Source organism: Olea europaea, chromosome 10 (assembly GCF_002742605.1).
Source record: "Olea europaea var. sylvestris chromosome 10, O_europaea_v1, whole genome shotgun sequence".
NCBI lineage: Eukaryota > Viridiplantae > Streptophyta > Magnoliopsida > Lamiales > Oleaceae > Olea > Olea europaea.
Genome location: NC_036246.1, coordinates 13,731,325 through 13,758,206, shown reverse-complemented (window position 1 = coordinate 13,758,206; position 26,882 = coordinate 13,731,325). Strand labels below are relative to the sequence as shown.

General features: G+C 34.8%; 2 protein-coding genes and 1 long non-coding RNA gene across 6 annotated transcripts; 2 read left to right on the top strand and 1 right to left on the bottom strand.

Annotated features, from left to right (window-relative positions):
* The first annotated feature begins 7,903 nt into the window (after positions 1 to 7,903).
* LOC111401318 lies at positions 7,904 to 10,214 on the top strand. Its single transcript, XR_002703979.1, has 3 exons — positions 7,904 to 8,175; positions 9,317 to 9,540; positions 9,743 to 10,214. It is a non-coding gene; the product is annotated as an uncharacterized LOC111401318 (long non-coding RNA).
* A 7,704-nt stretch (positions 10,215 to 17,918) lies between these two features.
* LOC111401316 (uncharacterized protein At1g01500-like) lies at positions 17,919 to 22,610 on the top strand. Of its 4 annotated transcripts, none has more exons than XM_023029007.1 (3): positions 17,919 to 18,098; positions 19,142 to 19,941; positions 22,097 to 22,610. In XM_023029007.1, exons 2-3 carry the CDS (start codon positions 19,231 to 19,233, stop codon positions 22,307 to 22,309), a joined length of 924 nt encoding a protein of 307 aa, XP_022884775.1. In that variant the 5' UTR covers positions 17,919 to 18,098; positions 19,142 to 19,230; the 3' UTR covers positions 22,310 to 22,610. The 4 variants fall into 4 exon arrangements, with proteins under 4 accessions (XP_022884775.1, XP_022884774.1, XP_022884776.1 ...); XM_023029006.1 differs by having other exon boundaries at positions 17,925 to 18,202; XM_023029008.1 differs by having other exon boundaries at positions 17,956 to 18,098; positions 19,147 to 19,941.
* Positions 22,611 to 23,056: 446 nt separating this feature from the next.
* Positions 23,057 to 26,572, bottom strand: LOC111401315 (phosphatidylinositol transfer protein 3-like). Its single transcript, XM_023029004.1, has 5 exons — positions 26,326 to 26,572; positions 25,645 to 25,821; positions 24,440 to 24,538; positions 24,084 to 24,329; positions 23,057 to 23,588 (listed from the first exon to the last, which is right to left on the bottom strand). Exons 1-5 carry the CDS (start codon positions 26,389 to 26,391, stop codon positions 23,307 to 23,309), a joined length of 870 nt encoding a protein of 289 aa, XP_022884772.1. The 5' UTR covers positions 26,392 to 26,572; the 3' UTR covers positions 23,057 to 23,306.
* Between the last annotated feature and the right edge of the window lie 310 nt (positions 26,573 to 26,882).

Sequence of the window (26,882 nt, the reverse complement as noted above, 5' to 3'; positions counted from 1 at the left end):
GCTGCTTGTACACTTGCACTTACTCAAGAGCCAAATCCATAATTCAGGATTCGAATCCTTGACGCAGCAGCCTCAAACAAAGCTGGATTTCTCCACCCTCCTCTTTTACCACTTGAAGATGTGTCCTGGGAGCAAGTCTGCCTAAAATATTTTGTAGAGATAATGGAGTAGCCTTTTTAGGAGCTGTTTGACTTCATTTTCATTTTCATTTTCATTTTCATTCTTTATCTCTCTTTTTTATTTTCAATCACATAATATTCCATAAAATAATATTACACGTAAATTAAAAAATTTCACTCTTTTTTAACCAAATATTTTTCAAAAAAATACTATTACAATCATTAAAATTTGAAAAGAATAGGGGTCAAACGAGACATAGTTTATGTGTTTAGCTTTATTTTAATTTATGTAACAAATTTTAGTTATGAATTAAAATAGATATTTTTGACAAATTAGATCAAACAAACATCTTTTGAATTACACATATATTCGTCTATAAAAAAGAAGCTCCCGTTTGGTCCATATTAAATTAAATTTCATTTTTCTCTCTCATATTTTTAATCACACAATCTTTCATAAGATAATATTATACGTAAATCAAAATTTTTTTATTCTTTTTCAATCACTTATTCTAAAAAAAATACTATTGCCCCATCTTAATTTGAAAAAGTGGGGCTAAAAAGGGGCTTAGTTAGCTGGCAAAATTAAAGGTTGAAACGACTATACAAGTGAGCAGTGAAGAGAAAAACCCTAGTTTTCTTGAAGGATTGTGCTATATGTACAAACATATTTGTACTAAAAGTTTTACACACTCTCGCTATAGAATGGTAGGGACCACATGGCCGAATTTTTTAATGCAAGGAGGACCCGCATACATGTGAGAGTGAGTAAACCATTTTGTCAATCAAATTTTGTGCAAATAGTTTTATCCTTTGTTGAAATACTTCAACATGCGGTGCAATCGTCCAATGTCGCGGCACCATCTCGAGGGGTGGCTCACACACCTTGGAGGTGTGTGGTGGGCCCCCGCTAAGGTGGTCCATAGTACGGTTGCACCAATTATTTCTCCTAGTTAAATTAAAAATCTAGCCGCTCCTAGTCTTTTTTATCTCGATTAGTCTGTTCCGTTTATCTTAGCCAACCTTTTTCATTTTTTATTGATTAGTTCCTGAGTGGATTCATTTGTTTGTAGCATAATTTTTCCATTTTTAATATTTTTTATTTTTAAACAGCGAAGCGGTTTTTATTTAGAATTTATTTTATATTAGTTACTCTGATTTATTTATTTATTTATTTTTTAATTTTTGATTAAGAATTTCTCTTCTATAATTATTTTTTCTTCACCATTTGTGGGGATTTGGGTTCGAGGGCTTGTGCTTTTCTGTTAGAATGTGGTGAAACGCAAAGTTTCAGTTTTATTGTCGAAATTAAAGGAAAGTGATGCAAATTATCTGAAATTTTGTGTTGACCAGCAACTCCGCTTAATATCTGATGCCTTTTCGAAGGTTTTTACTTTTTTCCCATTCTTTGAAGTTATTATAATTATCTGTGTTGATGTTTGTTTGGAATGGATGAGGAATTTGCAAACTTTTTGAACACATACAATATTGAGTTGGTAATAATCTAATTGTAATATTTAGTTAATTTGATGATGAGAGAAACAGAAACTGATGCTGCGTTGGATCAATGCCTGCAAAATTCATGTTACTGAGAAACAGATATTTGTTGCTTGGATTTTCTGTTATGTTGTTAATTATATGATACAATAAGATGGAGCCCAGCCCTCCGCCTGAAGAATGAGTCTTTGTCTCCTTGGACGGTTTGTATTAATAGATTCAACTTTCTCATATGTTGTACGGCAATGATGAACCTTCTAAATTATGTCTGGACATATGACTTGTTCATGATTTCTTATCCGAGTTCTGAGCAGAATGGTTTTACTATATACTCTAATTTTAGTTTTTTTTTTTTTTTTATTCCTTCTATCTTTCATGATATCATGATTTATTTTTTATTTTTTTTCAATTGCATTGTTCTTTTTATTTTCCCCTTAATGGGCTATGATGATTAAGAACTACTATTTTCTGAGGGGAATTCTTTCCCTTGATTATAAGAAACCAATGGATCCCTACATTGTTTATTTCTCTTTGTAAATTTATGCACTGAATGGCACACAGCACGCAAAGAGTTTTAATGTTTGGTTGTGTTTTTTTTTTTTTTTTGGATCGGTAAATGTAAATATATAGATAAAAAATGTACCATGTACAAATACACCGGACATACCCGGGAGACAATGTCCATAATAAAAAACAATTACACCGGGCATACCCGGGCGAATCAATGTCCATAACATAAACAAGTACCCCGGGCATACCCGGGCAAAGACAGAAGAAAGCAAATACAAAAGAAATCAAAGCTCCATGGCCAAGGATTCATAAAGAATCAAGACATCTGGATACGAAGTAAACATGACTTTGTATACGTGTGTTTTGATCCTTCTCACAACGGAATCCAAGTCATATGAGAGGTCTTCAAATAATTTCCTATTTCTCGTCAGCCAAATATAGTACACAGTGGTAGCAAGAGCAACTCTCTTCCCCTTGCTAAGCCACGAAGTCTCCCAAGCCTCCTTTTTCAACCATTTAAGGGCCATAGCAAGTGTCGTCATTGATCTTGTGATGCCAAGCCATCTCCTAATACTCCCCCATAATGAAGATGTGAAGGAGCATTTGAAGAAAAGATGCTCACAAGTCTCTTCAAAACCTCCACAAAAAATACACTTGCGATCGATGTCCAAGTAGAGCAATAGGAGCTTTGATTGGGCCCCTACCAAAGCATAAAAGCATGCTTCGGAGTGATGCACGGTTTCCAAACTTTGGCTCCCCAAGGCTTGAAAGTTCCCTTAGGCCTAAAGAAATTATAGGCAATTTTCGTATTGAATTTATCTCCAGCCAATCTGCCCAAATTTTCGTTCGAAAAATCAAAAAACTGCCTACCGAACAAAGCTGTCTGCCTGCGTAAAAGTGTCTGCTATAAATCTGCCCATTTCGGCCCCTAACTTGAGGCTGGACTCCCATGGAATTTGGGCCAAAAACAGCACTTGGAGTTGAGGAATTATCCAGATTTAATTCCCCATAACAGTTCGTTTCCCGAGAACAACAAAACTGCCCGGCTCCACCTCTATGAATCAGAAAATCCCGAATTTCCAGCAGTTTTTTGAACAAAGGCGAGTGGTCTTTCCCCTCCCAAATGCTATTCCCCTTAAGGTAAACATGGTGAATCCACCTAATCCAAAGGGTGTCCTTATTTGTATGAATGTTCCATAGGGATTTAGCTAAAAGTGTTAAATTCCAACTCTTTAGATCTTTCAATCCAAGACCCCCTTCTTCCTTCAGTAGGCAAATATCCTTCCATGCAACAAGTGGCTTTTTAGTTCCCCAAAGAAAGGTCCGACAAAGGCTAACAATTCTAGAAATAATTGTAGCCGGTATAGGAAAAATAGAGAGTTAAAAGCATTCCAATCCTTGAAGCACCGTCCTAATAAGTTCAACCTTGCCGGCATAAGAAAGGGTGGAGCAATTCCAACCACCAATATAACCCGCAATTTTATCCAAGAAAGGAGCATAAGAGCTCACTTTAAGCTTCTCCGCGGCAAGAGGGATACCCAAATAACGAAAAGGCATAAACCCCTTCGGGAAATCTGAGATTTCCATGATTCTTTGTAGCTCGTACCCATAAATACCACTGTGTAGATGCTGGATTTCAGAAAATTTATACTCAAACCCGAAGAAAGACCAAACTTTTGAAGGCAATTCATGACAATTTGAACCGACATAATATCACCCCTAGCAAAAAGCATCAAGTCGTCGGCAAAAGCCAAGTGTGTCAACTTAATGGCTCCACACTTGGGGTGGTAATTGAAATCACTATCCAAAGTAGCATCCTTCATCATTCGAGAAAAATATTCAAGGCAAAGTACAAATAGGAATGGAGAGTGGATCACCTTGCCTAAGACCCTTTCTACCTTTGAAGAAGCCATACATACTCCCATTCAAGGCAACGGAGTATGTCGGAGTGGTAACACACTCCATAATCCATGTAATAAATGTCGGTGGAAACTTCAATCCTTCAAGGACACCATGAAGAAAATCCCAACTAATGGAGTCATAGGCTTTCCTCAAGTCAATTTTAAGAATACATCTCGGGGCAACTCTCTTTCTATTATATTGCCTCATAAGTTCTTGAGCAAGATGTATATTCTCCATCATACTTCTTCCTTCAATAAAGGCGGCTTGAGCTTGGTCTACAATGTCTCCCAAAATAGGCCTCAACCTCGATGCAAGGATTTTTACAATCACCTTATATGTGACATTACAACAAGAAATCGGTCTATAGTCCCCCACACAAGGTGCATGAGTAGATTTTGGCACCAAAGCAATAACCGCATGGTTTATTTGCTGGAGAATAGAACCCGATGAGAAGAATTCCAAAATAGCATCCACAAAATCCCGTTCAATACACTCCCAAGCATTCTTGAAGAAACATGAAGTGTACCCATCCGGTCCGGAAGATTTATCATCTCCAATCCCAAAAAGAGCCTCCTTTATTTTATCCAAAGCGATGTCCCGAATCAAATCATTCCCTTGTTCCGAAGATACCAAAGGACCATTTGCAAGGATGTTGACATCAATAGGCTGAACGGCTTCTTTTTTTCCCAGCAAGTCGGTGTAAAAATTCACAAATTCGGTGGCCACTTCCTCTTGTGATGTAGAATAACTCCCGTAGGCCTTAAGAATTGAAGCAATGAAATTTCTCTTTGAGTTCCTTTTGACAATGGAGTGAAAGAATTTAGTACATTTGTCACTATCCTTGAGGAAAATACATTTAGCCTTTTGGTAGTAAAAACTACGTTCGGCTTCACACAATGCAACGGTTTTCTTCCTCATATTAGCTACCAAATTCTGAAAAACAGCATTAGTAGGCTGATTTTGTAGTTGTAATTGGGCAGCAAGTAACTCACATTTTGCCTCGGATGCTCTACTAGAAATATGCCCAAAATGCTTGGAATTAAGAACTTTCAAAGCCCCCTTCAATTTGCTCAACTTCTTGCAAAGAATGAATTGTTTATTCCCTCGGAAGTGAGAATTCCAGCAAACCATAACCAAGTCATTGAAATCCACATGCTTGGTATACATGTTAAAGAACTTAAAGGGACTTTTTCCTCTTCCCCCACAATCAAGAAAGGATACAATGCACGGGGAATGATCGGAAAGACATCCGGAAGGGAGGAAATTTGCTTCCACAACAACCCCCTTTTGTATCCACACATCATTCACCATAGCCCTGTCAATTTTACTCCACCTCGTCCCATCCGTCCAAGTGTAAAAACAACCAATAGATTGGACATCCGAGAGACCCACATTGAGGCAACAAGATGCTAGATCTTTGATTTCGTACGGGGTCACATCCGACCCATTGCATCTCTCATCAAACTTTAGCACATTATTGAAATCTCCTACAATCAACCAAGGTAGAGAAATATTTACATTAAGCTCCATGACGGTATTCCAAAGAGTCCTTCGGTTTACCATAGTATGAAACCCATATACAAAACTAACAAGAAAAACAAGAGAAGTTACCTTGCATGTAGCTTTGCAATGTATGATTTGTGGATGAACCTCCATCACATCCAAAATGACTTTGGATGGATTCCACAAAATCAAAATACGTCCACCTCTATGAGTACCAAAGTTGTTTGCATGCAAAAAGCCATTGAACTTGTTCCTCAAAATTCTCATCAACTTACGGTCTTCCACCTTCGTTTCCAAAATAGCCATGATATCAATGCTATGAAGCTTTAGGAACTCACAACTCCCATTTTATTTGAGGGGTGGATTCATACCCCTAATGTTCCAAGATGCTATCTTCATGATGAAGAAGCAAGGGAGGAGCCCCTCTTCTTAGCAACTTTGGAAACCGGTTTACTTTGCTCGTCAATCTTGCATTTGAGTTTTTCATTACAAACTTTACTTGAATCTGCTGGAGGAAGGTTTAAGGATAAATCTGCCCCATTCTTTGATGCCCCAACGTGGGCAGATTTTTTCCCCTCAGCAGGCCGCTTTTTCTTGGCAACCACCTTCTCAAATGGGGCCTCAATTTGTCCCGGTTCATCCCCCATTTGGTCGACCACGCAGTCCCCAGTAACATGTCCAGAATTCTGCTCGTTTTGGACCGGATTCTGCCCAGAATTCTGCTCCTTTTGGACCGGATTCTGCCCAGATTTTTGCACAGAATTCTGGCCCTTTTTACCAAGTAAAGGTGTAGAGACATTTTCCTCAGTTCGTTTGTTCACACCCGCATCCCCATCACGACTTTTCTGGCCATTTGGTGCTGATTTACCTGCCCGCTCGTTTTTACTTTGATTTGAAGTAGCAATTTTCCCTTTTCCTTTCGCAACTTCATTTTTATTGTAGTTGCACCCGGAAGTGGAATGACCGAACACTTTACATGAACCACAAAACTTTGGTTCATGTTCATAGACAATTTCTTGCTCCCTCATAACACCATTTGGAAGTCTAATCTTGACCTCCCGAATAAGCTTAATGGATGCATCTACTTCCACAAGTGCTCTAGCAAAAGAGAGCCGACCCCTTGTAGCCGTAACTTTGTCCATGGAAATAGGTTTCCCCACCTTAGAAACAAAAATTGTGTTTAAAATTATGTACTGTTAGTAAAGGAAGTTTCTTTTACGCAAGCAATTTGCACAGGTAAAAATTCTTATTCATTGCTCTCTTTACCAGAAATTGCGTTCAAACTTATAAAATTTGGAACTCTCTCTCTTTTTGTTTTTCATTTTGTACCAGAAAAATAGAAATTATATTTTCTATTCATGTACTCTAGGAGATTTGAAGCTGTATATTGTGAATTGTATTTAACCTGATTAGATTTTAAGATACGTATTCAAACTATAGCAACAAGAGTCCTACATTGAGACATGTTCGGAATTATTACTGCTAGACAGTCTGTGGTGGTTTGAGTCTACTCTCAAAATTTAGTGCACTCATTCCTCATTAAAAGCCAAATTACTCATCAAACGTTTTTCAGCACTCAAGAAAACCACCCAAATTCTGCCAAATTCTCCTCTTTCTTTTGTTATTCCCCACACTTAAAAACTGCCCAAATTCGTACAAGAATGAGAGATGAAGAAGCCCGAACAAGTAGTTCAATAATAGCCATTCTGGTGGCTCTGGCTTAGACTGTAATGGCTATTTGTTACAGGGAAGTATAAGTTGTGGGCACTTGCTGCTGTTTTTCTCCTGGCATTTTGGTCAATGTTTACTGGCTCTCTTCACTCTCAAATAGTCTGCTGTTAATTTTAAACATTTATCACATGACTTGGACTCTACCTTCCATGATGATCTTGATATTCCATTGGTATATACATATGTTTGTTTATATCTAGACATAGGATCTTATGTTCTCAAAGTCACTCAAGTCTTTTACTGGTTGTATTTTTTACCTTTGTTTTTTTTAATCTCTAAATTGACATGTCGAGTATGGTAAATTGTACGACTGTGAGGAACTAAGCATGATGTTTGTTAGTGGCATGTTCTGTTCAAGATACTAAAGATGCTGTCACTGAAAATGATGCGAATTTTTGAAATAGACAAGTATTTTCATGTTATCTCATAATCATATGGTAAACTTGTCAATTGAAGGGTATATTGTGCATTCTATATACGTAGTGTCGTGGTCTTAGTATTCATTAAAATATAAATTATTTTTGGAGGTTCATTTTGAGCAAACTAGTACTCTTCTTTTACATTAGACTGAAAATCTATCTGGGTTCCAGGAAGTCCGTTTTTCCCAAAATTTAATTTACATTTTTTGAATTTTTTTTTTTTTTTTTTTTTTTATTTTTTATGATCTGTTCTTTTTATTTCCTCCTTAATGGGCTGTGATGATTAAGAACTACCTATTTTCTGAGGGGAGTTCTTTCCCTTGATTATAAGAAACCAATGGATCCTCTGAGCCTGTTCCGCATTGTTTATTTCTCTTTGTAAATTTATGCACTGCATGGAACACACCACACGAAGAGTTTTAGCATGTTTGGTTGTGTTTAAAAGTAAGTATTGCTAGTAAAGGAAGTTTCTTTGACGCCAGCAATATGCACAGGTAAATATTTTTATTCATTGTTCTCTTTATCAGAAATTGCGTTTGAACTTTTAAGATTTGGACTGTCTTTTTGCTTTTCATTTTTTACCAAAAAAATAGATATTGTATTTGCTATTCTATATACTCTTGTAGAGTTGAAACTGTATATCTGATTTGTATTTTCTGACCTGATTAGGTTTTAAGATTCATATTCAAACTATAGCAACAAGAGTCATACGTTGAGACATGTTCCAAATTATTACTGCTGGCCAGTCTGTGGTGGTTTGTGTCTACTCTCAAAATTTAGTGCACTCATTCCTCATTAAAAGCCAAATTACTCATCAAACATCTTGCAGCATTCAAGAAACCACCCAAATTCTGCCAAATTCTCATCTTTCTTTTGCTATTCCCAACACTTAAAAACTGCCAAAATTCTTGCAAGAATGATAGATGAAGAAGCCTGAACAGTTAGTTCAATAATTGCCATTCCAAAGAAAGGTAGCGGCTCTGGTTTAGACCGTAATGGCTAGTTTGTTAAGAGGGAAGCATAAACTTGTCGGCACTGGCTGCAATTTTTTTCCTGGCATTTTGGTCAATGTTTACTGTCTTTGTCACTCTCAAATAGTCTGCTGTTAGTCTTAAACGTTCATCACACAACCTTCCATGGCAATCTTGATATTCCTGTCGGCATATATTTGTTTTATATCTAGACACAGGATCTTTTATGTTCTCAAAGTCACTTAAATCTTATTGGTTTTCTTTCTTATTTCCCTTTTTTTTTGGTTTAAATAGACATGTTTAGTATGGTAAATTGTACACTCGTGAGGAACTAAGGATGTTTAATGTTTGTTAGTTGCGAATTTTTTAAATAGATGAGTATTTTCATTTTATCTCGTAATCATATGGTAAACTTGTCAATTGAAGGGTATATTGGGCATTCTACATATGTAGTGTCATGGTCTTATTCGTTAAAATTAATTATTTTTGGAGGGTCATTTTGAGCAACCTAGTACTCTTCTTTTACATTAGACTGAAAATCTATCCGGGTTCAGGGAAGTGAACCTAGCTCTCACATTACATGTGAGTCTAATTTGCTGGTTCCTGATAGCCATACGATTCCTTGTGGCTCAATCTATAACACAGTTGTGTATTGTAATTTTAGGATGTGGAGGAAAGAGAGAAAATGGTTAGGTATATTTGGAATGCGTACAGCCACAGTAATATTATCAGGTTGTGTAATTTCTGGCCAGAGGCCTTTGTGGTGGCGTACCACAGCTTAACTAGTGAAGCTGCCAGCGTCCGGACAGACAGTGTCGGAGATTTCCAAGATGTACTTTTGGTCCAGAGATATCTATGAACCACGACCTCCTCTGCAATTAACCATAGGTACAATACAATAAATTGTGTTCCCTTTCATTCTCTTATATTAAGTAGTACACGAAGTCATATGCATGAGTGGTTTTTAAAAATTTACTTATTAAGTAAACGAGTATGCTTTAAAATAAATAATTCTTTTGTTGATCAAAATTGTAAATTAGTTACTTATTTTGAAAGTTATCTCTATATTATGTCATCCTACCATTTTCAGCTAGATAAATTGCAAAGTGAAGTGTAATTTTGTGCACTTCCATGGATGGTACAGAGCATCTAAGAAGGAAGCTTGACAATGAACACAAGTGGGAAAGACAAGAAGGCACCAACAACTGCGAAAGGGGCCAGTCGGATTATTGAAGGTGGCTATCACTCTCCAAGAGTCTGATCCAATAAGAGTCTCCAATTAAATTTCTAGGGATAGCGTGTATGGAAGGTCAATAGCATATGAATCTAATGGTTCTTAACTCCCCATTGCAAAGTAATGAGATGCACTTGTGGTAGGTATAGTAAGGAGGATTGAATAGTATTGACTAGTGTTTTAAAAGGCGTAATGCGTGGCGATGTGTGGAGGTCAAGCTATGGGCTATGCGAGTTTAGGTGAAGCTTAGGAGTAAGAAAAACGTAAAAAGGGCTTCTTCTTTTTTTCATTTTAATAGTATTTTAATTTTTAATAAATCAAAAAATTATTTAATAATTAAAAATAATACTTACTAAACATTTAAAACAGATTTATAGGAACGTCATACATTTTCTCAAAATTTCCAACAAAAAGATAAGTTTTAAATTTAAATACAAAATAGTAAACAAATAGTATAAGAACTTAGATCTTATCTAATTTTTTATCGAACTCCAATTCAATATTTCATTCTTCATCTAATTTGTCCTTTGTGCCTTTCGATACAAAATCCTCTTTGTCGGGCTCCCTTATTTCATTCTGAGCATTTCTAGTACCTCTCAAAGGTTGTAAGATATCATTTTCTACTCTATCATACTCCTCCTCATCATCACAACCTTCTACAATCCAAGATTGTGCATTAGTTGCTAATAGAGTCTCTATTTTGCCCTTCATCCTCTTGTTGTTTGTCAACCTTGCATTAAATTGGACATAGACAAGATTGTTCACTTTGGTGGTGTCAAGTCTATTCTGTTTCTTCATCTGTATCTACCAAAAAAAAGGAAGAAGAGACAGGTACATTTAATGTAACAAAGCATATTCAAATAATTATTCATCACTCATTAGTGAGTAAAATCAAAATGTAACAACCTAATTAATAATTTAATATTGACCCCTTCAAAAGAACTCATGTTTCTTTCACAACCGAGATGAAAGTATCCTTTTTGCCATGGTCTTCAAATTGGGTGTTTCATTCCCATAAAAATCCCACCAAGTCACTAATAAATAATTAAATATAAATGAAAGAGACAAACATGTTATTTAATATATGTACACATAATCATATATAAAATATAATAAAGTATTGATACGGGAGAAAGAGTAATATATTAACGTACCCAGATTGTAATTTTAATTATTGTTCTCACATGCACTTATTGCAAGCTTCCTCCCAAATGAACCTTCCTTTTGGACATATCTTTACAACTCAATATTTATAACATGATATTGCATTTGATCAATAGGAAAAAATTTCTCAACACAAGCAATCAAATTATTTATCATGAATGAATCATCTTTGATACACGGATTCTTGCAGAAATAGAATGGATTCAAAAAATAAGTCGTTGTATGAAGTGGACTATCAAGGCGACCTCGCTTTTAGCATCAATAATGTCCAAGATTGGCCTAAAATCACACTCCCTCTTCAATGTCTTTACAAAGTCATCGTTTGCCTTTAGTAGCTCTCCATAAACTAAGCCCATTCAAGGTTTTTCTTCTCCATCAATAAGTCTAAGAACTTTTACTAGTGAAGTGAATACCTTCAAGCACAAGTCTATCATGTTCCAAAAATCATTCGGAACAATAATATCAAATTCCTCTTGTCCCTTTTTAGACTTAGACCATTTTGTGTTATCCCATTCATTGCTAGTCATCATACTTCTCAACTCTTGTTTTTTTTTATCAAGCAAGCTTTGCAATATAAGAACGAGGATGCAAATTTAGTGACTTCATGCCTAACTCTCTTTTTTTGTGAACTTTCTCATCAATGCCAAAGTCTTGTGATGTGCATCAATGAAAATAGTGAATGATTTGGCTTGTTAATCACTGCCTTGAACCTGGGAAGTTTAGAGAATAAGTGTGAGTGGCATATGATGCCCAAAATATGTTAGGCCTTTGTAATTCTAACAATTTTGCGGCGGCCATACTTTTGGAAGCACTGTCGGTTACAATTTGAACCACATTTTCAACTACAACATCTTTAATACAATCATTGACATAGTCAAATATATACTGACCTGTACGAGCATTATTTGAAGCTTTCTTTGATAAAATAAATATCGTTTCCAATTTACAATTTACACACGAATTCATGATGTCCCTTCTTTTTCCATTGGTCCAAGCATCGGTCATGATTGAACACCCATTATTTTTCCACTCTTCTTCTTGCTGCTTTAAAGTTTCTTTTGTCCTCTCTACCTCTCCCTTCAAAAGTAGCTCCTTTAATTGGTATTGGGAAGGAGGAATATAACCCGGTCCATATTGATCAAGAGTTTCCACAAATAGTTTAAAACTATCATTGTCAATGGCATTAAAAGGAATTCCAGCTTCATAGACCCATCTTGCCAAATATTGATGAACCTCTAATAACCTTTTCTTAGCAATTGCATCATTCATATTTTTTTGTCTCAATTTCTTATTTGCACTCATAGAAGCATCATTGACATTGATAGACCTTGCAAATCGATCCATAGTTCCCACATTAATAGGCATTTTCCTAGTCCCTCTTTCAATAATAGCAATTTAATCTTCTTCTTCCTCATCTATTATATGCAAAGATATATTCACATTTTCCCTCAACTTAGCAGCATGCAATAGCTTCTCGTCTCTTCTTTTAGACTTGGTCCCTTGAATCGCCTCAACACACTTAGCTTTTTGTTCTTTACTTGCTTTAGGACATGATGCTACACTCGTCCCTTGATTCCAGCTACATGAAGTTTATGCCTAGAAATTCCTCCGCTAATAACCTTATCATAGAATAAGCATTTCACATTATTAAGATTGTTTGGATCTATCAAAACCGTGGCTTCCCGTCCAACATCTCCGGAATCTCTTTTGAGTTTACTAGCATTGGATTTAGATACGGTTGAAGAATCACCTTCTTCCATTGGTTCCTAAAAAATTAGAAACAATATAAAATTTATAAATATTGGGATTCAGTGTACTAAATTAAAATAAGATTAAGATGCACACAAAATTAAAAGTTCTCTAAACATGAAATACCCCAAGCTTTCCCATTTCCCCCCTTCTTTATTGCAATAGGATCACAATTGTAACGGATGAATATTATATTGATCAAATTCAAAGATGCCTTCACGAATGAATATTATAATTATCACAAATACAATAACAATATTCTATTTGCCTTTATCCACTAACCAGGCCCATTTGATACAGAAAAGATTGGAAACTTGATAGTGTACCCTACAGAAAACCCCCACGTGAACCCAGTGCATTGACACATTCTCATTAGTCACTCTTTTTGGATTTTCAATTGCCAGGTTTGTCTCTTTCAATTTCAACACTTGTTTACAAAATCTTACGGCCACAAGTTCTATGGAGTATAGGCCGACTATCAAAAAGGAAAACCCCCAGTTTTGTCTCTTTTAGTTTTGCAGATTGAGGCATCAAACTTACCGGAAAGTGGGAAGATGACTAGATGAGCAACCGTTGGAACTTGGAAGAGAAAGTGCCGACTGTCGAGATGTTGCAAATTGGAGGAGACTTTCCGGGTATAACGTTCAAATGGTTTGTTTTAAATTAGAGTAAGATAAGAAATTAGCCATTAATATAACAACACAAAAAAAATAAATTTAAAAAGAATGATAATGAGCACTAATGCACACTTTAGCGGTCAATGATTGCCGTTGACCGCCAAATAAGACATCAAGCCACTTGGCGTGGCGTTTTGGCCTAGCATTACGTCTAGGCGGCGCCTAGGGACGCCTTGGCACCATTATTTAAAACACTTGTCACAACACAAGTTTTAAATGGCTTGGTGTTTTGGCCTAGCATTATGTCTAGGTGCGCCTTAGCGCCGTCATATAGAACACTAGTCACAACACAAGTTTTTTTTGCCTTTGGTTAGCTTAGTTCTATTTTTATTTTCCAATTCTAGTCTGGGAGTTATCAGTTCGAATTCATGTGGATTTTGTGTTTTGAATGATGAATTCTTGATAAGGTCTGAATTGGGTTTGTGGTTAAATTGTTTGATTTTTTGCTTGAACAAATTTTTTGTTTTTTGTTTTTTGTTTTTTTTATTATCTTTAATCAAGTTCTTAAGATTTAAAGGTAAATACTAATCTTTCATGTGGATTGATCTTTTGTGATTTAAATCTTAGCAGATCAAAGTCTGAACCTTCAATCTATACGTATAATATTTTTGAAATTTTGTTGTCTTTGATCATGAATGATTTGAAATTCAAGAAATTAATGAAATCAAATCCAGCCTGCTTATGCGAATTATTATCTTTCAATTCGAATTTAACTTGTGATTTGTTGTTGTCTCATGAGAACGGCATAAATATAGTTATTGGACTTGTAAGTGTCCATGAGAATGGCACCAGTGCCATTATAGGACATATAAGCATCTAGGATAACGTCACAAGTCCTGTTATAGGACTTAAAAGCTTCCATGAGAATGACACAAGTGTCGTTATTGAGATGAAAACATTTATAAGAATGGCACATGTGTCGTTATTGACTTATAAACATCCACTTTAATGTATGTCATTTTAACCGTTCTTTTTCATAAGTCTGTTACAGTCGTTGTATTGAAAACAAGTTAAAATATAGGATAAAACAATAGGAGTATGGCATAAGTGCCGTTGTAGGACTTATAACTGTCTATGATAACAACACAAGCCCCGTTATAAGACTTATAAGCTTGCATGAGAACAACACGAGTGTCATTATTGAGATGAAAACTTTTATGAGAACGGCACAAGTGTCGTTACTAATTTATAAGCATTCATTATAATTTATGTCATTTCAACCGTTCTTTTTCATAAGTCCATTACTTGAAGTCGTCGTGTTGAAAACAAAGAAGAAAAAAATATAATGGTACAAGTGATATTATTGAGATAAAAATGACCCTTATATTTTCTGTTTATAAACATGATATAAGAAACCACGTCATAATTGTGCCTCGAGAACTTATAAGTCGAACTCTTTAATGTTGTAAGACGGATATGTCATGTACCGAAGTTGACAAATATGTTCATTACTTAATCGATAGGCAAATTGGAAAGATTTTGTGAGGCTCTGCTGGGAAATGGGTGGATTATTCGACTCAATCTAATAGCCTATCTATTGGGCGCCAGTAAAGGAGAAAGTTTTCGTAGGATGGTCTATGCTTTCATAAACTCGATAATATATAATCTGTGTCATTTCAACTATTTTTTTCACAAGCTTAACCTTTATGTCTTACACATGTTAGAGGTTCCATTGCTTTAGATCGTTGCATTGAATATAAATCAAAATATAGGAAAAAACGATTGAACGTCACAAGTGTCACTACTGAGATAAAAATGACCATTGTGTCATCGTGTTTGTAAATACGAGTATAAAAAGTCATGTAACATTTGGATTCTTGAAAACCAATACGTTGAACTCATTAACGTTGTAAGGTGGATATAACATGTACAAGAATTGAGGAATATATTCATTACTTATTCGACATGAATCCGTAGGATTACTTGTGTTTCACCAACTTGATAACATATAATTTATGTCATTTAAATTATTTTTTATCACATCGTCAACATTTATGTCTTATATGGCTAAAGGGTCAATTGCTTGAGGTAGTTGCATTAAAATAAATAAAAATATAGGAAAAAGCAACAAAACAGCACAAATGTTGTCACTAAGAGGAAAATGAGTCTTCTATATTTATGTTTGTAAACACAAGTATAAGAAGCCACATCCCATCTATGCCCCGAGAACCAATAAATTGAACTCATTTGTGAACAACAGAAGTGTCATTACTGTGATGAGAATGGCCTTTGTGTCATTCAGTTTGTAAACACAATTATAAGCATTCGTGCCACATCCGCACCAAAAGAAACAATAAGTGAAACTTATTTAAGTTGTAATAAAGACTTAACATTTACAAAACTTTAAAGATATGCTCATTACTTATATTCTAATGAATCAATAGAGTGATTTGTGCTTTCATTAACTCCGTATCATATAATCTATGTCATTTCCACCATTTTTTATTACATGATCAACATTTCTGTTTTTCTCAAGGAAGGGGTTCAATGTTTGAGACGTTATGTTGAAACAAATCAAAATATAGGAGAAATTAACAGAACATAAGTGTAGTTACTATAAAGAAAACGACAATTATGTCGTTCTGTTTGTAAATACGATTATAAGTAGTTGCACAGTAAGTGAAATTTATTTAAGTTGTAATATGTACATGAGATGTACAAAAATTGAAAGACAAGCATATTAACTTAATAGACGTATAGGATGATTTGTGCTTTCACCAACTTGTTAACATATACTTAGGTCATTTCAACTTTTATTTATAATATGATCCGTCTTTTTCTGTTACATACATTTGGAAGCCCATTACTAAAAGTTGTTTCGTTGAAAAAAATCAATTACTATTTAAGTAGCAAATAACTACTGGAGCGATGTTCTACATTTCAGATAATAGCTGGAGTATCATTATCATCCAATAATTACAAACAACACAAAAAACACACTAAATGCAAAAACCACACCAACTAAAATATTATTCAATACAATATTCAACAATAAAATTATAATGAACATGAGATTTCTAAAATATCTCTTTTTCCCCTTCAAATATAAATGAGATTTTTCAATGGATATGATATAGCAACCAAATTCTTGTTTACCCAAAATATGTGAAAAATATAACGAAGAAGAGGATTTTAAGTAGCAGACACGACCATTGAAGAGAAAAGGAAAGGGGCGATTATGATTCTAAAATTGAATTAGGGAATTTAATTGGATTGTTACGAGTGTTAATGTGTTTTCCACTGGTAAGGGTATTTAAGAGATTTGATATCGAGCCTGTTTGTGCTATATTTTCCAAATTATTTACATGAAAAAGTTGACTGTTGGTATAAAATCTGGATCCCACACATGACACAATCGGTCAACAATTGCAGCTTTAAGAGAGATATAACAGTAAAAAATTTCATTTTTATGTCCCAAAAAATTAGCTCAAATAGGGGCATTTATTATTTATTGTATTTTAAAATTGAAGGTCATTTCACCAAAAAAAAAAAAAAAAATTGAGAATATGCTTTTTAAACAAATACATGGTTTGAATAGGTTCTTTAACAAAGAGTTCCTAAATATAATATGCCAGTTAAGCGTTAGGCTCATCCCAAAACGAGAGTTCCTAAATATAATATGGCAGTTAAGCGTTAGGCTCATCCCAAAACGAGCACTAGCCAGCTTGTGCAGTGTGTTGAATCAAACCGGCTCGATCCATTAAGGCCTATGGGTCATACCAAATGTTTATATTCAAGATTAATCAAAAGCAAATTTCCTTCTTGGTCGCTCAACTTTCAACGAAATTTAAACCATGGCTTCAACTATTTGTCTCGATATGATTAGTGAAGTCAAGTTACTTTCAACATTAATCACTTTGTTAGCTACATGATGTGTTGTGTCACCTAATCAAGTCGTAAATGCAGAAGGCATTGTAATTACCTAAAGACATTAGACACGTCATATTGCCATAATTTTTTAAAGTCTGCTTATGTTTAGTATATTAATTGCTTGTTTAAATTTTAGTTTGAACTACTGAATTATAATATAATAGAAATGAGTGATGAATAAATGAATAATAATTATGCGCCGTATTAAAAGTGTTATAAAAATTAAAGTTGATTTTTGACTGATAATTATAATGAAATCGAAACAAGTAATATATGTTTAGTAATGGGAGCTAATAAAGTGATTAATGAAAATAAATTAAAGCTAATAAAGTGATTAACGAAAATAAATTAAAATTTAGTGATCTGATTTAGACAAAGTAACGTTTGGTAAACATAAAGTGACGAAGATAAAATTATTCCTTAATCAGCAAGAAAGTTTTATTATAAGCTAATGTTTAAGCTTATCCAAACATGCAAATAATCGTACACATAAGCAAACGCGAAAATAGAATACAATATCCACGCTTCTATTTATGTATGGAATATTCAACGACGAAATATATAATATTTCAAGATTTTAATTAGAATGCACATAAAAAACCTCAGCCTTTCAATCCACAAAAATCTTCCGTGCTTGAATTTTATACTACAGGCTACAGCTGACCGCAGAAATTCCAAAGACTGGGGTCACCGACTCTTGATTTGGGCCACAAGAAACCGTGTGGGTGGATTAAAGCTTCGCAGACTCGCAGGTTAGAGATTTGAGAGATTCTCAGTCTTGTATTCTGTTTTTTGGAGCTTTCTTAATTTCTTGAATTTGTTGCTGCCCAGAAAATTCGAAAAAGAAAGGAAAGAGGTAGTGAATGCAAGAATGTCATCTTGAAATCCGATCGATCTTTTAGTTGCAGTTAGAACTCTGATGTTGATATTAAAAGGTTTAAAAGAACTCGCTGTCATACCTTGATTATTGTTTCCTTAAATAATCATGAAATTTTATCTTTTAATATAATTGAATGTTTGCTTCTTCTGAAAAAAGTGTTGTGAAATGATAGGAAAGACTTTAAATTAATTTGTGTTTATGGAACAAGTCTATTTGATTGGTTTCTTGATTCTGCATCAACATAATATATGTGCCTTCTTTCTTTTCTAATTCTGTTAATAAATTTTAGGGGTATTGTTTTTCTAGATTGAATCTGTTTGACTGAGCAGACTACTTGTGAATTACATTTTGATCCCTGTTTTTTGTTTTTGTTGGTAATATTTTTGAATATTGTAGTGTTAATTATGATTTTTACCCCGTAAAATTGGTTACAGTCTTTAGGTGAAACTGGGGGATGTTTGGCCTAGTTGTTATGAATTGAATAAAGCCACCTAGCCAGGCTTAAAAATTGGGAGCGAAGAGACAAATCGATGTGATAGAAAATGATTTAGTGTTTTTTTTTTTAGTTTTTCAAACTATCCAATCATGTGTCGACGCTTGTCCCATCTGAATTTGAGCCTGGCTGTGTAGCATGATCCTTATGAATTTGTCTTCTCCTTTCCTTAAATTGAGGAATCAGTTGTAAATATCAATGATTCTTTACTACCTGGCAAGTGGCAACCTTAATTTCATACGTTTCTCTGATGCAAATTTGTACGTAGTTTTGTGGGCTCTAGGGGATATTTAATAAGGAGTCTGCTAATTTCTGGAATTGAACTAGTATATATGACATACTCCATTTTACCTTAATATTTTTTATTTTTATTTTTACTTTTTTTTAAGAATATTTTGTTTTTTGACTTGTGTTGGTTACAGAACAGGATTCTTTCGTGTTTGTGAATTGGAATCATCTGGTTATATCAATGTCTGCATAGGAGTTTGGTGTAAATTAATTTCTGGAAAAGATGGAGAATTCTCATGAATCTCACTGCAATGGGAATCTGGTTGATCCAAGATTACAGAATAAAAGGCATTCTTCGTATCAATCTGGTGGCAAGTTTTCATTACCTTGGTTTGACATAAAAGTGTTCTATGTCAGAATAAGCAATTTCAAGGTGGACGAGTCAACCCCCGAATCTCTTATTCTTAATCACATCCCCCTCAGTCCCGAAACCCTCCTTGAAGTGAATGGTGTAAGATGTTCGATTGACTCAGAAGGAGTTTCTTGTTTACTTCGAAGGGATCGGATGTGTAAGAAATCCGAAGAGGTTACATTTGTGAGCACAGATATTATAAGATTTACGGGGAGTATAAAGTTTGAAGCTCTTGATGGAGAGGATCTTGTGCTCGTTGGAGTTCTAGAACGGCCTAATGCTAATGGTTTGATAGGGGATTCAGACAACACAACACATAGGTGGAGCATGGACTGTGAATTGGTAATGGGTCCTGGCCCAGGATTTCTGAAGGGCAAACAGATTAGAAGTGCTGAATTGTTCTCACCTACTATAGAAGTTTGTGTTGCAGGAAGCTTTTCGCGAACACCAGTCATGTTAACCAAGACTCTGCAGCTTAAACATCAGAAACAGCATAGAAAGGGAACGTTGGGTTTGGCTTCAATACCTGAGTATGAAACCACCGAATCCAATAAAGATGGTGCATCTGGACTTGATTTACAGGTAATGAAGTTTGATAATTCCAGTCTTGTGTTTGGTTTATGTGATCATTGGTTGTTGCGATTTCATAAATTATTTATCATCTATTTTTCTGGCTAATCTTCTGATGCTATTAGAGCAGACATGTTATGGATTAAACCCAACCTCAAACCCGAGAGCAATAATGAACAAACAAGAATGGAAATGTACTCTTAGAAACACACATATTTATAATGGTTTACCTTCATGTGGAAGCTACTTCCGCTACTGCTGATTTCTAACTAACAGAGACGATTTTTAGTAAAACTGAGAAAACGTTTACAAAAGAGACTTCACACACCTTTGTGTTTTGTCTCTTGCACCATACAGAAAGGCCCCCCCTCAGACTCCTTTATATAGACTAGATAATTAAGAGAGACTTGATACAGTGAGATGAAAACCCTATAAAGCATCCAACTTTCCTTGAATTTTGCTAATGGTTAGCTTGTGATTTTTACCTGGTAGTTTATATATTGAAAAAAAAAAAAAAAAGTGAAAGTTGTGGGCTGATTTATTTGTTTAACCTTATCACAGCCAGTGCATCACAGACCATTTATACTATAGCGTGTCTGCTGTAGTTCGGGACCAAAATCCCGTAATGAATTTCTGAATGGTTGGCCATTAAGCAAAGGAAGCTGTTCAAGAGAATATGTTGTTGCCTTGTTTTCCGTATCAGCATTAATTTAAAAAGCATATATAAGCATTCATTGGTAGGTCATATATAGTCTTTTCAAGTATACTGTTCAATTTTTTTTTTTGTTGATACCTAGAACACATTAACTGACTAGAACTACCATCGTAATTGGAAAACTTAGAAATTCTAGAAAATGTTCCAGGCAATCTTTTAAGGAACCATCATAAGTAAAAACAAGTTCGAATTAAACCAAGATTGTTTTAGTTGCTATTCGGTTTGTTGCTCTTTTGAAGATTCACGTGATTTTAGAAATTAGGCGGATGTATGAAATTATATCCTACCTCTTTTGAGCTGTTATTCTATATAAAACTGATCCCTTTTTGTCAATGCATGTGATGTTATTTGAACAGGCAGGTGCCTTTCACAACTCTCACTAGGATATATATTTTAAGGACATGTTAATTCTAAAATCTCGAGTTTATAAAATATGTGGCGGCAAGACTTGATCTCGATTTCTTTGTATACCTTGTCAAACTACCTTATTCTAAAAGCTTCAGTTGTTACAAAGGAGACATAATATTCATTCACAAGTTGAAGTCAAGAATGACCACATGAGGAGTGCTCTAAGGTGTGAAAGAAACGCGTTTCGACGAGTGCCTAACCAAAGATTAATTTTTCAATACTGTCAAAGGAGTGTAGGTAGTATAGCTTTCAAATAGTGGTTGTTCAACACATATATGACATGGACTCTTTAACTTTATCAATAGTTACTTTTCTTCTTGTTATATTTTATTGCATTAATTCATTAACCATGAAATGGTGACTATCTAATCTTTCTATTTCTACCTGACAACATCTTTGATATACATGTTTATGCATTGCAATCACTCCTTTCAAGCCACATATTTCCTCATATAGAAAATGTTTGGGTCATGTGAAAACTGGCCTATGTTTGGATCGTGTTTATAAACACTCAGGCCAGTTTTTATGCACATATTTTGAGGGACCCATAAATACAACACTTAATCACCACTCATTTCTATCTATTAATAATTTAAACCATTTATACACATTTCCCAAACATGCTTTGAAAAAGGCTCATGTTATAACAATGATGTTATTTCTGTAGAACACATTAGAATGGGGAGGAAAACACCAAACAAACATGGGCTATTGTAGTTGCTTTGAACCTTCAAGTACATCTATTAGTACGTAGCGAAAAGGGGGTCATGTAGACCACCCAAATTTATTGGAACAAGGCTTGGTTTGTTGTTTTGTGTCAAATGTTTTGCTAACTAGTGATAAACCATTTCTTACTGCTTCTGATGCATGACTGCTAGCCTTATGTCACCATATTCATGTTTTGTTCACAAAGAATGTTTGTCACTCTCATTGTAGTATTTCGTATACTCACAATTTTTGTTGGAAGAGTTGGCATTTTCATTCACTCGCGTTTATGATTATAATATGCATTGTCTCAGAAATATTTCCGTTTTACCTTTTCAGGTTGCAGAATACAGAAATTATAAACCAGAAAGTGATGAAGTCTATGATAACTTGTACTGGAGTGAAGATGGGGAGCTTAACTGGTTCAACGCAGGCGTCAGGGTTGGTGTTGGAATAGGCCTTGGCATTTGCCTAGGAGTTGGAATTGGAGCTGGTTTGCTGGTTCGTACTTACCAGACTGGCACTCGAAGCTTTAAAAGACGGTTTTGGTAGTAGTTTCTTATCATGTTATCTTGCTTCAACTTGAGCCAAATCTAATGTATATTAGGCTGTGTTAAGTGCAAATTACTTGGCAGAAACCATTTTTTTCTCTCTTTTTGTGAGAAAGGGTAAAAGGAAAAAGGAAAAAAAAAAAGTGTGTGCAGTGAACGATACGGAGTTTTGAATTTTTTATTTTCTTTTGCATATTTTTGAATTTTTCTCAGTTTATTGTTGAAAATGAGTGAGTAAATAGATATATTTGTATACTTTGATGCGAAAATCTGGTCCTAAATGTAGCAAAGTTTGTTTTGACTTGTATATATCGCATGTTTGGTTAAGTTTAAAAAGTAATTGAAGTAAATTTTATTTTTGAACAAAATTATAAGTTACTTGTGTAACAGAAAGATGAGACATCTTCAATGGTGGCTCAAAATTAGGTGTAAATTGGTGTATTCAAAATAACTTTTACATTCTTATTTACATCCAGATGAATTTGAATTCAAATTTTGTTTCAATGGAAATATCTAAATACGTTTTTTGCCTCGTGGATGTAAAAAGATGAAAAATGCAATTTACATTTCTTTTACATATCTCCATTGTAGAGGTTTCAGATCATTTTAAAGATCTAAATCATAATTTTGATATATTTTACACCATGACTGAAGATGCTTTGAGTAATTCACAGTCGACTTAAAAAGCACCACTTGACACAAACCCGTCCCCAAGATGAACAAATAAATTTCTTCATGCAAGAAAAGATGCAGCAAGAGAACCTATGATCCATTTCATCAATGAAATTTAGATAGATGTACAATGTAAGATAGATGATTGTCAATTGTGAACATTAATCAATAAAAACTTCCATTTTCATTTTCATGAATAACAAGATGCAACAGTTCGACAATAAAACGAGTTGATCTCGTAAAATGTGACTATAGCTTCTGGTTGAACTAGCTCGCTGATAAATTAGGTTGTCTCGCTATTTCATCGGTGACAGAATTCAGCTGTCTCATGAAGCAAGGTACTCGGGCTCTGGAGCCACCTCGGCTCCTCCACGGTCATTAGCTTGGTGCTCATCCAGACCCCATAACTTAGCAGCTTTCACATCATCCTGTACCATTTGCCTCGAGAACTCCTCGTGATCATACTGCAGCGTGGCTTTCCCCCCGAACTCAGTTGGGAGATTATCAGAATCAAAATAGGAACTCATCAGCTCCACACTGTCCTTATTCTTCGGGTACACGAATTTCACCTTCTGGAAGGTTTTGGGATCCAAAAAGTACCTCACAACCTGCAACACAGAAGCACACAAAAAACATTGAAAACTTTGTTGAAGAACCTTCCAAGTTCCAACCGCGCGCCAAAAAATATATAAAGAAATGGAACAATCTCGTGAACATATATTGTAGACAACTTGTGCAGTTCAGTCAAAATGTGTGAATGTCGAAAAAAGTCCCAGTTTCTTGCAATAGTTCAATTAAAGAAAATATATGATGCTTCTTGTAAGAAACATCAATAGATCGAAATATGCAATCGAGGCATTCAAATACACGTCCCTTTAGAAATATCAATAATAAGCAATATTAATAACAGAGTAATTTAGTTAAGGAAGATAAGCAAATAAGTTACTTTACAGTAAATTTGTCGTACATTTTTTAAGTAGCTTTACCCTACCGTCGTCACAAATAACTTACTTATAAATAAAACTTCTAAGCTTAGCCAAACTTGCACAGGTATTCGGGCATCAAACAGAAAAATATGATCTCAAGGATTTTAGAACGCAAACCTTCCAGAATGCTTCGAATATGCGTGGGGGGCTGTACAAAAACGCAATGGCTAGTCTCTCAGGGTAATGGTTTTGCAATATATTGATAGTTTCTCGAGCAGATTTGATAGGGACATTGTTGCTTAAAGACCATCCTGTAAAATCAATTAACCACGCCATCTGTTCTTGACCTTCCGGAAGATTAAGAATGGCATTTTCTATAAGATACACCAAGTGTCTCATCTGGTTATCGAGTGATGATGTATTCTGCAAAGGTATAGCAATATGATTCCAAATAATTTCTTTAGAAAGTGACAGGGACCAAATGAAAATGTTGAATAAAAGAATTTAATGAAATTTCAAGATTCACCGGATACCTGCATCCCTGGTCTCAGTATAAGAACAGTCCTCCCATGACGATCGTGGAAATTAGCTCTGTAAATCTTCCCAGTTTCACCTTCAACTGCAACTTCATGCTAAAAAATGACGTACATTTAAATGGTTAATGCAAATGCAGTAGCCAGTTTTGAAAATAAAACCACTGTCAATTCAAGTAACAAGTAGGAGCTATGCCAAAACAGTGTTATAACATCAGAATGTAAAACTCTAACAAACAAGTACATGATTACAAGTTTAAAAAAAATTAAAGGGACTTGATCCCAACAAATAATAATATTTGACAGGTGATATTGGCCGTGGGTGGTGAAGATGATGCTATTACTAAACACAAAAAAATCATTTGAACATTAATTTCAATTGCTCATTTCCATTTTATCATTGCCAATATGAAGAACGGACATGAACACAAAACACGAGAGCAGACAAGCATAACAATACCTAACTTCTCAAAATGTAGGACACGGACACGTCAACTGCAACTATACATTTAGATATATCATGTTATTTAATTCTTCACAATTTTTCAATGTAAGTAATACTCTTTTCTAGCTTTGATTTTGAATTCTGGGGCTGTAATCTTTTGAATATGATGAGTGACTGCGTGATGTATTTTGTATCACACTATCACTGGTGGAACACAAAATAAAAGTATTCATGTCTCAATAACAGCATATAGCAGATATAAACAAAGTCAAAATTCAGTTCCTACAAGTTATGTTCATATTTTATACACAAATTGTTTAAGAACTAAGATTCTCTTTTAACTTTATATTCCAAATTTTAATAAAGGGGGCTTGTCATGCACATCATTGAGGACATGTATCTTGTGCGTCAGAAATTGAACAAACATGAAAAAATATAGGACATACATTAGGTGAGATGGAGAAGATTAACTCACGTGTCAAAATTTTTAAAAAAGTAAATAAAAAATTTGAGACACACCACTTGGGGGTGTGAGACACACATCTCCTTTTATCCGAAGTGTCTGTATCTGACAAACTATCCTAGAAAGAGTGTCTTTGCTTCACCGACAATAACACAACATAGTTATAACATGTGTCCCTTCATGCGTATTTACTGACTGTACATTTCATCCATATCACAAGCTGCTGTTGCTAATTGCAATACATCTGTGATCACTAGTACTTGCAAGAATTTAAAAGGCAACAATTGCCTCCCTTACCCAACGGATCTCTTCAGGTTTATATGTTGATCTCCATCTCAGCGTCTCTTCCAACATCTTTTTTGACTTCTCTACATTCCAGTTCCTGGCTACTAAATATCTCTTCAAGCAAGCATCAGTGCAGTACTGCAAGCTGCGTCCAGAAAGTGGCCCCAGGGCAGTTTTAAGCTCGTTGACCTGCACACAGATTTTACTCTGATTATCTTCAAGCATTAAAAGAGTAAAGAGATCATGTATAAAACTCTAATCCCCACTTTCAAGATATAAGTTTAGAAATTAACAAAGGGCACGGTTTTATGGTGGTTCACTTTGAGTATGAAAGTTACGTCTAGTTGCTGCAGCAGGTTTTTATTATACAGGAAAAAACTCCCATCTCTCTTGTACACACACAAAAAGGTTTCCTCTGTGTGTGCAGGAATAATAGGTGACACAGCACTTGTATGGAATACTAACAATGACGCTGATATTAAAATACGCTTGAAAATGCATCCATATAAAGAAAGTTTTGGAGAGGCATGACAAAAATATAATGCTGGCTCCAGACGCAAAGATTCCCTCATCATTCACAAACTACTCAAACGAATTTACAACCATAGATGATTATGATAAATGTGGCATCTAAATATAAAATCGGAGTTTAGTCAACGAAATATTCTTTATGATTAAACAATCTGTCATTACCTTGTTGTCATGTTCCTGCTCATCGGTGTCCTGATCGTGTTGAGAGTTACCCCAGCGGCGGAACATGATAATTGCTAGGTCTAACACAATCTAGCTACTGAAGTTACCTAAGAAAATTAACATTGTATTAAACAATTACAGTAACAATTGAATTTTAAGCTAACCACAAAATTTCAGTAACAATTCATCTAGTAATAATTGACTTTATGTTGCTGAAATTGACTTGGCAAAACATGATAAAATGTTACTAGATAGTAACAATTTCAGTAACAACTAACTTGGCAAAACATAATCTAATCCACAAAATAACCGAGGAAAATTTTTTTTTATGTTGCTTTAATTTCAAAATGACAACTTTCGATCCCTCCCACCACTTCCACTTTAACTTTCCCCATCAACAATCCCGAAAGATCATAACCTTCGCTTCAGAAAATAGTCTCAATTTAGTCAAATTCCATTTTACCAACGTTACTTACAAACCAAACAAAATGACAAAATAATAATAAAAAATAATCAGATTCAATCAAGATCCAATAAGCGAGAAACCAAAACAGATC

Coding starts and splice junctions, on each gene's coding strand:
- LOC111401316 (XM_023029007.1), top strand. CDS start 19,231: ATGGAGAATTCTCATGAATCTCACTGCAATGGGAATCTGGTTGATCCA. Junction 19,942..22,096: donor CATCTGGACTTGATTTACAG/GTAATGAAGTTT, acceptor TTACCTTTTCAG/GTTGCAGAATACAGAAATTA.
- LOC111401315 (XM_023029004.1), bottom strand. CDS start 26,391: ATGTTCCGCCGCTGGGGTAACTCTCAACACGATCAGGACACCGATGAG. Junction 24,330..24,439: donor TACTGAGACCAGGGATGCAG/GTATCCGGTGAA, acceptor ATACCTTTGCAG/AATACATCATCACTCGATAA. Junction 23,589..24,083: donor TATTCGAAGCATTCTGGAAG/GTTTGCGTTCTA, acceptor TCTGTGTTGCAG/GTTGTGAGGTACTTTTTGGA.